This window comes from Delphinapterus leucas, chromosome 4 (genome assembly GCF_059928025.1).
Source record: "Delphinapterus leucas isolate spDelLeu-1000000601 "Yukka" chromosome 4, BTC_Dleu_Yukka2, whole genome shotgun sequence".
Taxonomy (NCBI): domain Eukaryota; kingdom Metazoa; phylum Chordata; class Mammalia; order Artiodactyla; family Monodontidae; genus Delphinapterus; species Delphinapterus leucas.
Genome location: NC_143132.1, coordinates 45,900,213 through 45,915,562, shown reverse-complemented (window position 1 = coordinate 45,915,562; position 15,350 = coordinate 45,900,213). Strand labels below are relative to the sequence as shown.

General features: G+C 37.0%; 1 protein-coding gene across 7 annotated transcripts in view; it reads right to left on the bottom strand.

The window, feature by feature from the left end:
• The window catches only part of CRYBG3 (crystallin beta-gamma domain containing 3), a 111,837-nt gene that overhangs the window by 50,964 nt on the left and 45,523 nt on the right, over positions 1–15,350 (bottom strand). For 4 of the 7 annotated variants that reach the window (XM_022582740.3, XM_022582815.3, XM_089910416.1 and 1 more), the window contains exons 5-11: positions 15,100–15,144; positions 14,746–14,861; positions 13,059–13,206; positions 7,884–8,020; positions 6,496–6,610; positions 5,313–5,348; positions 3,008–3,141 (exon numbers count right to left, since the gene is read on the bottom strand). In XM_022582740.3, coding sequence (XP_022438448.3) covers positions 3,008–3,141; positions 5,313–5,348; positions 6,496–6,610; positions 7,884–8,020; positions 13,059–13,206; positions 14,746–14,861; positions 15,100–15,144 — 731 coding nt within the window. The other 3 variants (XM_089910417.1, XR_016392978.1, XM_089910418.1) reach the window with 3 other exon arrangements.

Genomic DNA, 15,350 nt, shown 5'->3' with positions numbered 1-15,350 from the left:
CCGTCACCAGCTTCAGATCTGAAACACATTACAGGTGGGTTTAGCAAGCAAGAACTGGGAAATGCGACTGGGCTGGTATTAGCCCTTGTGGCCTAAATATATACAAAGACTCCTGTAAATATGTATGGGTAGGAAATGTTGCTCCCGCTAGTTTATCAGTGGTGATAATGGAAACTGGAAGCACTGTGGCAGTCTTTCCAGGGACACAGGTTTCTTGACTTCTAAAATTATCAGTACAGAACACTGATAAACACCGTTAGTCATTAGTCCTCCAGGAAACTTACCTTTATTTGGAGCAATCCACAGTAGCTAACGCAACGTGGGCATAGATGGTTCAAAACACACGTTGACCTGATTAAATCTGCCTTCAGCTGGCACTGTGTAACTAGAGTGGGACCCCCTCCAATGGGGCAGATTTCAAGGGTGACTGTTTTGGGCTCCTGGGTTGGGGACCTCTGAATTCTGGAGCTTGACAAAATGAAGCCAGGTAGGGCTGACTACAATTATTTTGGGAAGATACAAAAAATATTCCAAAGAACCGTTTTCATAGGGTACAAAAATAACAGTAGCCACTCAGTAATCATGAACCTGTCTCCAATTTCCTTAGTGCATATGGCAGGGTAAGGGTCCACGTGAGTTGGAAAAAACATTTTATACATCTTCATTAATTTGTAATATATAAAGAAACTAACACTATTTTATTCTTAAACTATTATGTGAAAATAAATTTCACACGAAAACTTTCAAATTCTAAGTTTATATAAATGTGGCTATTCGAAACATGCTTTTAATACACCTGAATGGGAAAAATAATATAAGATATAGAAGATCTAATATTAAAGGACAGATCAGCAATTATTACATAATGACAGTTCAAAAATCTTCTGCCCAGCTTTTCTCAATAGATAAAGTTTTGATTAGTATTCAATTTATATATCTGGGATATTTAAAAATAGATGTTATCTGAGAAAAATTAAGACACATCAACCTCACTTTCCCTAGACCCCTCGAGACAAGACAGAGGTGAGGAAGAGTTCCTATTACTTACAGATAAAGTTCAAAAGTTAAAAGTGAAAATAATGAAATAGGGAAGCAGTAAAACAAAACAAAAAAATAGTAGAAATTGTGAAAAAATAACGAAGTCAGCTGTTCATCTTTAAATTAGGACATCACATTTTTCTCCTGCAGGTGTCATATAAAAAATGAAAGTGTGTATACTGTTTTACCAGCCATAATATTTTGAGATTTTTATAAAATAACTGCAAATACACTTAGAAAATAACAATGCAAATCACTATATAGTTAATGATAAAACCATTCAGATCCTAAAGGAAAGAAAAGGCAAAAAATATTTTATATCAGGATTAACAAGAAGCATGTGTGTCCACAGATCAGAGAACACTGTAACTAAATACAACACAATAAAAATTTGTTTATCTAAAAGAGCTGTGTTTTTCAAGCCTCTAATAAAATTTTTAAATTCAAAGATAAGGAATTAGCTGATTACTAATATGTCAGACTCAGACAGGCTGGAACCTGGGGCCCTTTGCTGCAGTGCTGCAATGCTTGCACCTGAACAAACCTCTCCTGGAGCAACAAAATACAAAGAAACTATATGGGACTAAAAATAACTGAGTACATGTGCAGTTGGGGCAAATTCTGAACAAAAGATACAAAGAGACCAAAAAACACAACTGCCACTTTTGAAGTGCCTGGAGCAAAGGCAGGGGGCTGGGGAGAAAAGGCAGGGCACTGCCCATGCCCCCTGCACACAACACCACCTAAGGGGTGGGCAAACTACCTAAGCTACCCCTCGGGCTCAGCTCCTGGACACACCCTTACCCTCACCCCATATAAGGAACAAGCTCACCACCCGCTCAGGGAGTGAGTAAGAAAGGGAATTTGTTGTTTGTTCTCTCTCCCCACCCTGCTACAGCAGGGGCCCCAATGAAGCCTTGCCTGAATTTCTTGTCAGCCTCCTATTGATTAAAGAGGCCAAGAACCCTGGTAAGTAACAAGACTAATTATGGACATGACCTACATATCTAATGTATCGCATACTCTCTTATATTTCCATTTTGGCTAGTGTGGCCATTGCTTGATTTATTGTCAGAAATTGCAAAGGTTAAGTCTCTAAATGTAGACCCTTGACTGATCTTAAACAAGTTATTTAACTTCTATGAATAAAATATTTGAGCAGCATCTTTTGCTAGAATAGCATGAACAAGTTATATGATGTTATTACTGCAAATAATAAGAGATATGGATGTTTAAATTAAAATAAACCATCATGCCAAACAGTCCAACCTATCAACAGAGAGACTAACACAATGTGTCTGAAGGAATTCTAGCACTGAGTTGACAATGGCAAATAAGCTATGAGGAAGGCTTCTTCTCTATGGTTTTACCTGCCAGGATACGAAGGCACATTACAGGTGCAGTCATAGATTTTCTGGGGTCCTTGCCCCAGTAACTGCCGATTGAGACTGGGATAGCAGCATGATGGTTACACTTGGGTTTGTACTTAGAAGTTCTTAGGGAGCTTTCTTAAAACAATGCAGGGCCAGAGGATAACTAGTGTCAAGAATCCTCGACTTTGTAAACACACAATCCAGGCTACTTCTTTAATGAGGGAGGACTCACTGCCAAGATCCTCAGCACAGAAAGTCAACTAAGGTAGAATAGGGGGTAAAAATTGGGGCTCTCATTCATGTGCACGATCTGTCAAAAAATAATTTTATCTTGCAATTCTTATCTTCTATATTGTGTTTAGAAATACTAAGTGTTTAAGTTTTAGAAACTGTTTTCTTCATTTAATCTATCTCAAAATCTCTAATACTAACAAGAGTTCACAGGAAGCTGTCAATAACTAATATTTTTTATTTCCCACATTTCAGAAGGGATGTAGTTTTAGACTAAGGTAGGTTGGTTTTGCTCTGCTTAGCACGTTTTGTGCCGATCTTCAAAAATCGACAACTGAATCACATATTGAAAATATAACACTCACACTCCACCGATGACACGAATTGATCCAATTCCATGAAAGTCTACATCATTTTTTAAAAAATTAGGGACAGAGTCTACATGTTCACTAAACTCTTTGGCCTGTCCATGGAAGTGAGGTTTTTCATAAATAATAACCTGAAAAATATGAAAGAAAATTACTTAGCAGGCTCATATTTTAGAATAGATACATACTGATTTACTTAAGTGACACTAAAGGCCACAACCTGAATTAAGGGCCACTGTCCATTTTCTTCATTAATACATACTCAAAATATAGCACACTGTCTGACATTCACAAGGAATATGTGAGTCTTTATCATCATAAAGCTAAAACATCTTGATAATATGTTTCTCTCGTATCACTATACCCAAGTATGATTACATTGTTCTAGTTACCCAAATCCTAGGACCATCTCATGGAGTAAACTGTCTTATAACTGGTTCTTGAATTATCTTTCTACGTTTTTCTCTCTGTTCAAAATTTGATACAGACCTACCTTACAGTTATTTAATTTCCTCTATAAGAAATAAAAACTCTCTAGGGGTTCCAGGGCATACTGACAAATTATCTACTGGTTTGAGAAAACATGCTGTTTCTTGTAGCACTGCTTGTATGGTCACTACTAATCACTGAGAAGAATTAGATATGCAAATTCCTGAATTTAAATACAAAACTTCCTAAAAGTTTGAAATGATTGAAAGAATTTTGGTATTTTTATTGGATATTTGGTTCAAATGGGGGAGGAGGGAATACAGTAGGAAACAGATTTCTAGTATTTCATTTACTTCAAACTTGGATTGGTACAAGTTCTTCTCTTCTACCATTCTGATGCTCTTTACTTCCCAAACACAAGCTGCCCTTAGTACAGGAAAGCGATAAGAGTGATAACAGCGCTCATCTATTCACACTCTTATCACTTGGTCCTATTTATGGCTAATGGCATAATTTGTGTACAACTGGCAAATAAGACCCATGCTTAGACACACTGAACCAGCAAGTTATAGCTTCTTTATTAAAAAAACAAAAAACAAACTGAGAACATTATACAGACTGAAAAAAATATGTAGTACTGTTCCTGCTGTTTTCTACGTATTAAATTTTCAGTGTTTATTGGAAGTGATGAAGTATTATTTGGGTTTAATACATGCTACATATGCTGAACACATTCAAACTAAGTAAGAAGCAATAATTTTTTGATGAGTAAGTCATAAGCCAACACCTAACAACGTGAAAATTGTGACTATCTAGGATAGCCATTCCTTTCACTCACCTCTACAACTTGTCAGACTCCCAGCCTGTCGCACCTGAAATTCTCATTCAGCAGACAAGGAGATTGAGACATCACTCAGGGAGTGTCACAACTAACTGTGTCACAACTAATTCTGAATCTATTAGGTCACTGGTTCGAAACCTTGGTTGTATGTTAGAATCACCTAAGAAGCTTTGAAAAATTTTAACCACACCCCAGACCAAAAAAAGTATCTCTTCCAGTGGAACCCAGGCATAAGTATGTTTTTAAAACTCACATATGTATGATTCCAACATACAGCCAAGGTGTATTAGAGACAGTCAGATACTAAGTTTTAAAAAACTCCATCTATGTGATTGAGAGAACGGTAGTCAATTCCACAAATTAGGAAGCCCAGAAATGGGAAAGCTGGAGGAGTTGTGCCTTGTTTTGGAGGAGAGGAGGATGAATCCCTGTCTCCCTGCCTGTCTCTGGAAATGCTGTAACTTAATTAAACAGAGGTTTTCTTCCTATCTCTCTTTACCATAATTTTATAATTCCATTTCTTTTCCTTTCCCAAAACGTACTTAATCCTGGCATTACTACTACCCCAGGTTTCATTGCCTCTACCGTCCCCTTCAGATACTCATACTTTCAAACTGACATCACCTAATAGGAGCTGCCTACACCTCCTTCCATCATCCTTGATCTCCATCCTCAGCATCACGCCCAAATGCCTGCCAGGTATTTCCACTTGAATGTCTAGCTGTCACCTCAACCACTCCACAAAACAAGTATCAAACCTATCATCTTTCCACCCTGTTAGGAGGTTCTTATTGGGTCTGACTAGGTTGTCAGAACAGACCTCTACCTTTGCATACTGAGCCCTCTCCTCATTCAAGCCTGGGCTCTCAGCAACCACTGTGTGCAGTCACTTCCCACCACCCCAATATGCATTAGCTAGCTATTATTAGCATACGTTCAGGTAATCATTTTTTTTTATTTTAATAGTCCAAAATACTTAAAGATTAATACTTAAACTTTTTAGCCTGCTACCAAAGTGTGTTTAAGACTCACCTTTAAGTTCATAGGCATTTCCACTTTCAGTCCACCCTTAAGATGACAAGAAATTTTAATGTTAGACATATACATATTTAAAGTACTCAAAAGTAACTAAGTGATGTATGTAGGTTATATAAAAATCTGATTAGTGAAGATTACATACTAGTCAAATTTAAGTTGTGTATTTTAAAATTCAGAAATTTAAGTAGAGAACTCTACAGTGGTCAAAATCAAGTCAGACTACTCTACGTCAGTGTAGATGGGGTAAGAAATCTTAAAAGATACTTTCTAGAGTATAACCACTACAAGGAAGGAAACCAAACTTTAGTGCTTAAGTACATGTGACCAATTAAAGATTTAACCCCACAGCAGAGTGTCTCAAAACGGTGGAGCTGTTAGTAGATTTAAAACTTTCATCTGGCAGAGTACATGTCTAAACCACATAATACTAAATTTCTTCTCTACAATTGCTTGGGCTTTCTACATTAGAGAGAGCACTTCCTCTTCCAAGTTCTATCAACACTTCGTATCACACTTACTATCTTTGTGACCACATGGGTGTAGAGCATAAAAGGTAACCCACTCCTCACAAAAGCTCTAGTTTATCATTTCCTTGTTTCCAATGGTACGCCACACTGTGATAGTCCTTAAAATTTCTCAGTTTTTCCTGTTGTTTTTTTTAAAGGCACAGCACAACCATAATGGTTTATCACATAGTACCATTTAATTGAAGTTTGCCCCTCAAGTAAAAATGTTTGCAACAAAATAAATCATTAATGCAGGCATTTATTACTTTTAAGAAGGCAACCATTGACAGAACTGCCCATTTATTATTAATGCTGAACTTATCATTCATTACTGCAATGGAAGAGTATAATTTCCAACAAGCAATTTTCTAATAAGCATCAAAAAAACAAATTCAGAACTTTGCAAAATTTTCACAGAATACTACCATAAATAAACTGCTTGTATTGTGATAAATTTAGCACAAAGTAAATTCAGACATCTGTCTTCTAGGAAACATTAAAATATTTTCACACACACTGAAAGAAATAGAAAAACAATGTATGAATAGTTTGCCCATTCAGTAGTATACATATACATTTCTCAAGACCGAGATGCATGACCAATCATCAGAGCTATCTTAATTTTGAATTCATGGATACTTGGGAAAATGCTTCTTTCTAAATATGCTTACCATTTGAAGTGGATGCAATGATTTCATTTCTGCTGCAGAAATCTCAGAGAGTCCATGGTCTTCCTCCAAAACTGTGGCTTGCCCCTTGAAATTAATATCCGGGTAGGCAAGCCAACTAAGTAAGAAATGAATGGTTGGTTAAAGTATAATAGGAATACCTTAATCTGGTTCTGTAAGAGTTGAAAGTTAAAAAAAAAAAAAAAAAGCTACAAAAAGTAAAAGAAACCTCTGTCACAGAATTACACTAGCAAAACACACTCAAAGTGACATTGCCAGACAGCGTATAACAATGAGTTAACAAGTTGTTAAGTACTTACGTTCAGATACTATCCTAAGTTTATTATATGTTTTCCAAGCACTGGCATTGCTTTCTTTAGAATTTTCCAATATTTAAAAAGTGTGAAACAATTACAATTAGGATGTAACTGAAAAATAAAAACCATTCCACTATATTCCATTCTTTTTTAAACTAGGACAATAAGAGGTAGGGATTCCACTAAGCATTTTATACCTTTGATCCACAGTTTTAGAATCAATATCAGTTCTTGGGCTGCCTCAGGAACAGCATTTGAAATAAGATTCCTAAAAAACCCATTTAGCAACCAGCTAAACTTGATAATTACAGACATTTCTCAGGATCATGTCAATTACTGGGTCTGCCCAACAGTTCTAATCTACACTTGGGGGAGATGAAGAAAGATGTCCAACAGTGACCCCCAAATTCGACACTAAGCATCTCCAGAGCAGATGAAAATGCTGAAAGAGAGAAGGATCCATGTTGAACCAGACATCACAAAACTTACGATTTAAGCCAATCTGGGACTGAATTAAGATTGAATTTAGATCCACAGTCCTGAAGATACCTTTGGAATCAGAAAGGCCTAGTATCAAATCTAATGCTTACCAACTGGTAGCCTGGGACAAGCCACTTAATTTCCTCATTTATGACATGAGAGCAGCTCTACCTGGCTTCCAGGAATAGAGGAGTAATAAAAAGGTGCCATGTCCCTGGTCCTACGAGGCCCTCAATAACTACCAGCACTGAGACACTCTACAAATAGCTCAGGCTCCAGAATTTTAGGCCAGGGACATGTATTTATTTCTCAGTCCCACAGTCTGGTGGATGAAAAGACAATGGATGCATCTATCAAGAACTACGTCTGAGAATCTGTATCTGCTCCTGTGAGTCATATACCAAAGACTTAATTGGATCTGAAAAAGACAGAATCTGTTTTAATCCCTGCAACAGTCTTCCTTGGGTATCCAGAAGTATAAACAGTAAAATTAACTAAAACTTCAGAAATGTGTATGTCACCAATTGAAACATTAAACAAAAAGTTAACTTTGGTAACCAGCAATCACTGTAATAAAGAGAAACAGATACGTACACTCCTGACTTCACAGTAAAAGACACAGATTTGGGGATATTCAGCTCTTCCAAATTGGGGACTGCTTGCTGTAGGTAGATAGGACAACATGCTGGGTCAGACTGTGGGCAAAGTTCTATCTCTGGAATGCTGCAATCCTGAAAAAAAAATTGGCTTTGAAATATCTAGAGACACACACTCCAGTATTCTCAACACCCTGGACACGCAGTTACAATTATTCTCATTGTTCAGTTGAATTTCTATCCAAAAACAGCCTAAAGGAAGTACTGTTTCTCCTTACCAGTCTGTTAAAATAAATTTTTCTAAGGAGTTACGTTGATAACATGAAAATTATAAATATTATTGATTGAAAAAATATTACTTCAATTCTCTCTGCTTTGTTTTTAAAAGTCTTGCTCCATTAACCAAGGTTCAGATTTACCAAACTATCTGAGTGCCAAGAGTCTGTAAGCCTTCCTTCTTAGAAGCATAACAAAGCCATAGGGAGGAAGGGAGTTAAATAAAAGCTGATCTCATGGGGAACATAAGAAATAAATAACAGAGAGGCACTGCTCCCTCAGCATGTTATCCAATTTACATTGACAAAAGAAATAGGAACTAGAGGTGAGGGCAAAGGAAATGTTTTCCTACTTGTGGTATTTATTTTCTTTAGTACAAGTTGGTTTGAAGAAGAAAGGCATTATGAAATTTGAACCTATACTCCGTCACACGTCCACGGTCACCATGTCCTGTCAAACTTTCCTTTAAAATTTCCACTGTCAAGGTTCTTCATCAAGGCCAAGACTTTGATTATGGGCCTAGACCACCAGTCGAGTAAGCTTACTCTTTATAGAGCCGGGCCTGTGAGAACACCACTTCCCTCATCATACTCCTTGGCTCAAGACCCAAGCGTTTCAAATTTATATTTCTGCTTTCCTTTCTATAATATGGCAACAACCCAGTGAGCTATACTAACTCCCCAAAACTCTTCAGTCATACTGGTATCCATACTACCTCTGCTTCTGGCCTCTCTAACCTTGGTAAATGTTTCCCTCATTGTAACTAAAGACAAAATTTTCTGTATTATTACTTACGAAAATCTTTTCTTAAATTTTATCGGAATATAGTTGATTTACAATCTTGTGTTAGTTTAAGGTGTACAGCATAGTGATTGTTTTATACATATATATATATATATATTCATTCTTTTTCAGATTCTTTTCCCATATAGGTTATTACAGAACACTGAGTGGAGTTCCTTGTGCTACACAGTAGGTCCCTGTTGGTTATCTATTTTATATACAGTAGTATGTATGATAATCCCAAGCTCCTACTTTATCCCTCCCAGCCACGTTTCCCCTTTGCAAACCATAAGTTTGTTTTCGGTAGTCAAGTCCTAACTCAAAAAAGAGCTGGGACGAAGTGAGAGAGTGGCATGGACTTATATATACTACGAAATGTAAAATAGATAGCTAGTGGGAAGGAGCTGCAGAGCACAGGGAGATCAGCTAGGTGCTTTGTGACCACCTCTAAGTGGGATAGGGAGGGTGGGAGGGAGGGAGACGCAAGAGGGAGGAGATATGGGGATGTATGTATATGTATAGCTGATTCACTTTGCTATACAGCAGAAACACACCATTGGAAAGCAATTATACTCCAATAAAGATGTTAAAAAATAATTAAAAAATTTAAAAAAAGAATAATGGGAGAGACCCCCCCAAAAATAAATTAAAAAAAATACCTTATCATTTCTTAAAGAATCAAAACCACAATTATTTTTCTCTTCTCTAAAACTACAGATGTGCTTCTGTCTGAACACACAATCTATCTCAGTAATCATGAATGTTTAATTACACAACTCAAGTTTCAGTAGCATAATTCTTATCCAAGACATTGTGACATTCAAATGATTGTGCTTTAATAAAATAGGTAAATGCAATAACAATTAGAGGTGACAGTTATTAAACAATTATATTTTTATTATAATCTGCTTTGCAATTTTAAAACTGCAATTTTCTGATTTTTTAATCTTTCTTCAAACTGAGTTCTCTTATTAATCGTTCTTAATCACTCTTATTAATATGTAAAAGCAAGCAAGTTGATACATCTTGTTTTCAGAAAGTTAGTTCTAAAATGCAGTATGGTAAAAAAGTATAACCTAAAATATCCTTTAAAGTATAAAAGGTATATTTCCTTCTAAAGTTTCATTTAAAAAACAGCCAGAAATCTCCAGAAGTCACCTGTCAATCTTCAAGACTCTTTTGTTTGCTATTAAAAATAGAGCTCTAGTAACATTATTTAAAATGCTGCCATACTAATGTTCCCCCAGGGATCTGAGGTACAGTAACAGAATACATAACTAAGTGTCTCACACAAATAAGTTTCCTCTGCATTGTGTTATACAAACAATGTTTGGGTGGTGTATTTTAAAAGGGAAAAAGCTAAGAGGCATGAGTCTACCACAACACAGAAGGAAACAGATAATGGAAAAAAGCATAATGATGGCTAAAAATTGAAAATAAAAATAAGAATGCTTATGCTCTCAACTATCTTTACTAGAGGACAAATTTTTTTCTCTAGTTGACTGAAAAAGATTTCACTGATGAGTTCTATTTTCTCCATGGTGGCTATTCACAGAAGTAATGTCTTTTGCAAGATTTGTATAATTCTTGACAAAGGCAGTAAACACTAGCAACTGAAGGGCGCCTTATAGTAACCTAGCAACAAGAAGCAGTTTACTCCTGGTAGAATTTATATGGCTTCCTCCCAGACTTTTCTAGTCATGATATACTTTATAATATCTTGGTGAAATCTACAAGCTTAGACTATTAAAGCAACTAGTAGGAATGGAGACAAAGCTATAGGAGAGAAACAGGGTGGGAATGAATTACAAAAACAGTAAGAAAAACTTGCCTCCACCTTACATGAAATACCTCCAGTCCCTGATCGAACAACAGATCTCTCTCTTCTCAGCTCATTAATGAGGGCACAACCTAAGTAACTTCTGAAAGAAGGAAATGTCATTCTTTGAAAATAAATATTAAATGCGTAATAAACAGAGTAATGTGCAATATTCCTTTTTTCTGTTTGAGAAAAGAAAGCACTTGACTCAAGACTCACTGCACTGCTACCCCACCTCCAGTTATTTCCACTGGGGGCAAAGATGACCCTTGAGCAGAATCTACAACTGCTGATGACTGATGGCATCTTCTGTTACTTGCTCTATCTATTCACGGCAAAACAAAGACATCATGAAAGTATTTTCTTTAAAGAACATTAGAAGTTTGACTACTCAGATTAGAGCCACTAAAAGATGCTGAAACAAGATAAAGCTGGCGTAGGCCTAGGCGAATTTGGAATGGCTGCCAGGAAAATGAAGCTATCGATAGGCAGAATTTTGACAAGGTGGGAGAAAGGAAGCAGTTTGATGCCTGATTCTTGCTTTGTAAAATATTTAGAACAATGCTAATGCTTTTTCCATTCAATGCTCAATAGTTTTATTTTCCTTCCTCACTAACAGTTGTGAGCATGTCCAAGACAAGTGGGCACTAACACTGCAATTTAAAAAATGGCTCCACAAACAAACAGTGGAAGAAGAAAAAAATGCAAGTATGACTTATTCTTTCTTATAATATATTTGAAGCAAATGGCGGAAGTGCAAATACCCATTTATATACCCAGGCTCAACAGATTGAATTTTTGTTTGATTTTATTGTTGCTTGATTCTGGGTGGAGGTTGCTGCTTACAATACTTTATTCATCTTTTTTTTTTCCCCCCACTAGGCCTGGCACAGTGCCTGACATTCACAAGGCAGGCACAAAACCACACATTATTTAAATCTTAGAAGATTCCACCTACAAACTAATTATCTGTTTCAAGGAATTTCTCGTGAGTTAGCTAATTATGTGAGCGCTCAAATGCTGCTTGCTGAGCTGAACTGCTTGCGATTAAATTTTTCAATGAAAACGAACACTGCCCTCTATGTTGTAGCCATCAATCTCCCTGAAGTACCAGCAAGCCACCAACATTCACCTCAGTATCTGACACATGTGGCTCTGTTAGGGACTCCCTCACATCTCCCGTGCTGCCTAACTCCTGTTCACTCAGTCAAGATGCCAATCAGGTACCACCTCCTCCGGGTGAGGTACCTCTTCTTCGAGCACCTGTAGGGCCCTGCATAGTACTTCTCACATCATATGGTCATGTGATTCAGCTGTCTCTGACCTAGACTCTGAGCAATCTGAAGTACAAGACCGTACATCACTTGTATTTCTATTCCCAGTGCCTATCACAGTATTGGGTCCAAAAGAAGACACAAACATTTGTTAGACAAAGGTTTGTTTAACAGTTTTGCAGAAGGTATTAATTCATGCAGACACTCCTTTATGATAATATGAGTTTTCCTGTATGTCCTCTTATTTTTCTATATGCTATCTGCAACTATCAAGGTTAAATAATGTTGATTCAAGTCATCATGATAGGGTCCACTCCAATTTAGACATTTTTAGCATATAAATGGAATCTCCATAATTTGAAAAATATATATGTCCACGACTGTCACAGGAGTCACTGCGCTAAATCATGTACTACATTACTGCTGAAGGAACTCTTAAGAATACATGGGAGAATTCTGTCATTATCACTAACTCACCCCTCCTCTAAACCACCAAGGCACTTCCCACAAAATGTTTCATTATGTGGCAAGACCTTCCTCATCTTAGTATTAAATATTTTCTAAACAGAAAATAAAAAAGCAACACTTTTTCGCTTCCTCTCCCCATCTTCCTTCTCTAATTTCTTCTAACACTCGTCTCTCTCCCCCTTTCTCATAAACACCATACACACACACACACACACACACACAGCTACAATGAGGAACAGAAATCTACACTAGAAAAAGATATATTTGTAAATATCTAATCCTAAAGATGTCTGGATGGTATATTCCTACTATGATTAAAAATACATATACATAACATGTAACATTTTATGTGCCAGATTACATGTAATATTTTAAATTTTCATTCACTTAACACTTTATACATATCTGGTCAAAAAATTATCAATATGATATGAAGATTAATAAAATTAGCACAAATATTAGCAACCATTTCCTAGCATTGCTGGGACAAAGTACAGCTTTACTACATGACAAGCAAAATAAAAAATAGGGATAAAATCAACTGTTCCATTACCTTTAAGACACGTTTGATAGACCCCAATACAAAGTTTCTTTGTGGATGCTTTCTGTTCTGAAGGATCCAGTCATGATTTAACACCTTTTCCCCTTCTTCTAGTATACATTTCTGACCTTGGAAATGTGGTTTCTCATATAAAATCCAGCTGAACAAATATGAAAGCATGATCAGTTATAATTAATTTTCTAAGAAACGAGGCATAAAACAAATGATATTTATAATTCACAGACCATCTTCTCTACTTAAATTTTAATATCTGGGCTATTTTCCACTACTAGCATATAATCCTATTTTGAAACAATGATAAATATGCTAATGTAAGGATAAGCAAAGAGTGAAGAATAAAAGCGCACAGAACTTGGAAGTAATACTTCCTGAACACAGCACCACAGTCTATGCCTGTGCCTGTATTTATGTATACATACACTTTACAGATGCTGTATACACATTTACATGAAAAACAATAGCTGGGGCTTCCCTGGTGGCACAGTGGTTAAGAGTCCGCCTGCCAATGCTGGGGACACGGGTTCGTGCCCCGGTCTGGGAAGATCCCACATGCCGCGGAGCGGCTGGGCCCGTGAGCCATGGCTGCTGAGCCTGCACGTCCGGAGCCTGTGCTCCGCAATGGGAGAGGCCACAACAGTGAGAGGCCCGCGTACCGCAAAAAAAACCAAAAAAAACAACAGCTTAACAATTCCAAATTCCATTTCTACCCTAATTTTCCTGTCATTGGACAACAGAGCACATGTGTCTCATTTTATAACATGAAGATACACTACACGACACTGCTTTAACGTGACTGACCAGTGGGTAACGCAAACACTGGACAAAGAAACTCTGGCCCCCACATGTCCAGGGGACATGGTCCATAATAACAAATGAGGTTTTCCATCATTTTTACACCATACAAAGAATCTTTCACTTCTTGAGCAGGTCAGTGATACAAATGACTTTTTAAAAATTTATTTTTGGCTGCATTGGGTCTTCGTGGCTGCGTGCGGGCTTTCTCTAACTGCGGAGAGTGGGGGCTCCTCTTCATTGCAGTGCGCGGGCTTCTCATTGTGGTGGCTTCTCTTGTTGTGGAGCACGGGCTCTAGGCGCACAGGCTTTAGTTGTTGTGGCACGCATGCTCAGTAGTTATGGCTCACAGTCTCTGGAGCGCAGGCTCAGTAGTTGCGGTGCACGGGCTTAGTTGCTCCACAGCATGTGGGATCTTCTTGGATCAGGACTCGAGCCCATGTCCCCTGCACTGGCAGGCGGATTCTTAACCACTGTGCCACCATGGAAGCCCGATACAAATGACTTTAAGCATGTGGCCTTCACATTCCTTAGTGTCCCACAAATTTTGAACTCATTTTCAAAGCTATGCTTCGTTCAATTGAAGCCTTCAACTAAACTTGCCAAATCTATCCTGCTAATAATGCAGTTACAAAATGGTACTGATTATATATACTGTATATATTAGGACTTACTACTTACTGCAGGCTGTAAGTACTAAAAACAACCTATATTTTCTGTCACAGTAAATAAAGAGAACAATTAAGTTATAAAATACAAATAACGTTTCAAACAGTTATTCTAGAGGAAAAGGAATGTGACCTCGATACAAAAAATATAAAGCATAAACAGCAAGAAAACACTTAATTTAGGGGGAAAATGCTATAAATTTTAAGAGATCTCTTACCAGCCCCTTACAACTTTTATCAGTACCCCATTCGGAAAGGACCAAGATGTAGCATCGGGAATATTACAGTAGATCTCTTGTTTATATTTACTTCCATGGAGATCATAGATAACCAGCTGCAACACACAGTAAGTAGGCACAATAACTAATTTTAAGAATGCATTTAAAATTCCAAAATGTCCTAGAATGTAGAAAATAAAACATCCTAAATATATAAAAATATTACTTTAGATGCTAAATCCTTGAGTAAAACAATCATGTTCTAAGTCAGTTAAAAGTACTTACTTTAAACTCCCAAACGTAAAAGTAACCTTACTTCTTTTATTTTAGTCTACCTAAGAAACTTGTGCTTACCTTCCCAGGTCTTGGGTTACACTTCAGAGTTTGTTTGTCAACGTTCTGAAATAATAAAAGTGGAAGAAGTAAGCCTTAAGAAACATAAACAGAAAGATATACAGTTCACTTTCTTAGCGGTCACAGATCCAATTTATCGCATATTTATTTAGTGGGCATCATTACAAGGTGCACCTCTAGGTACTACAAGGGATATAAAGGTAAATACAAAGGAAAATAAAGCTTTGTCTCTGCCCTCAAGAAGCTTATAG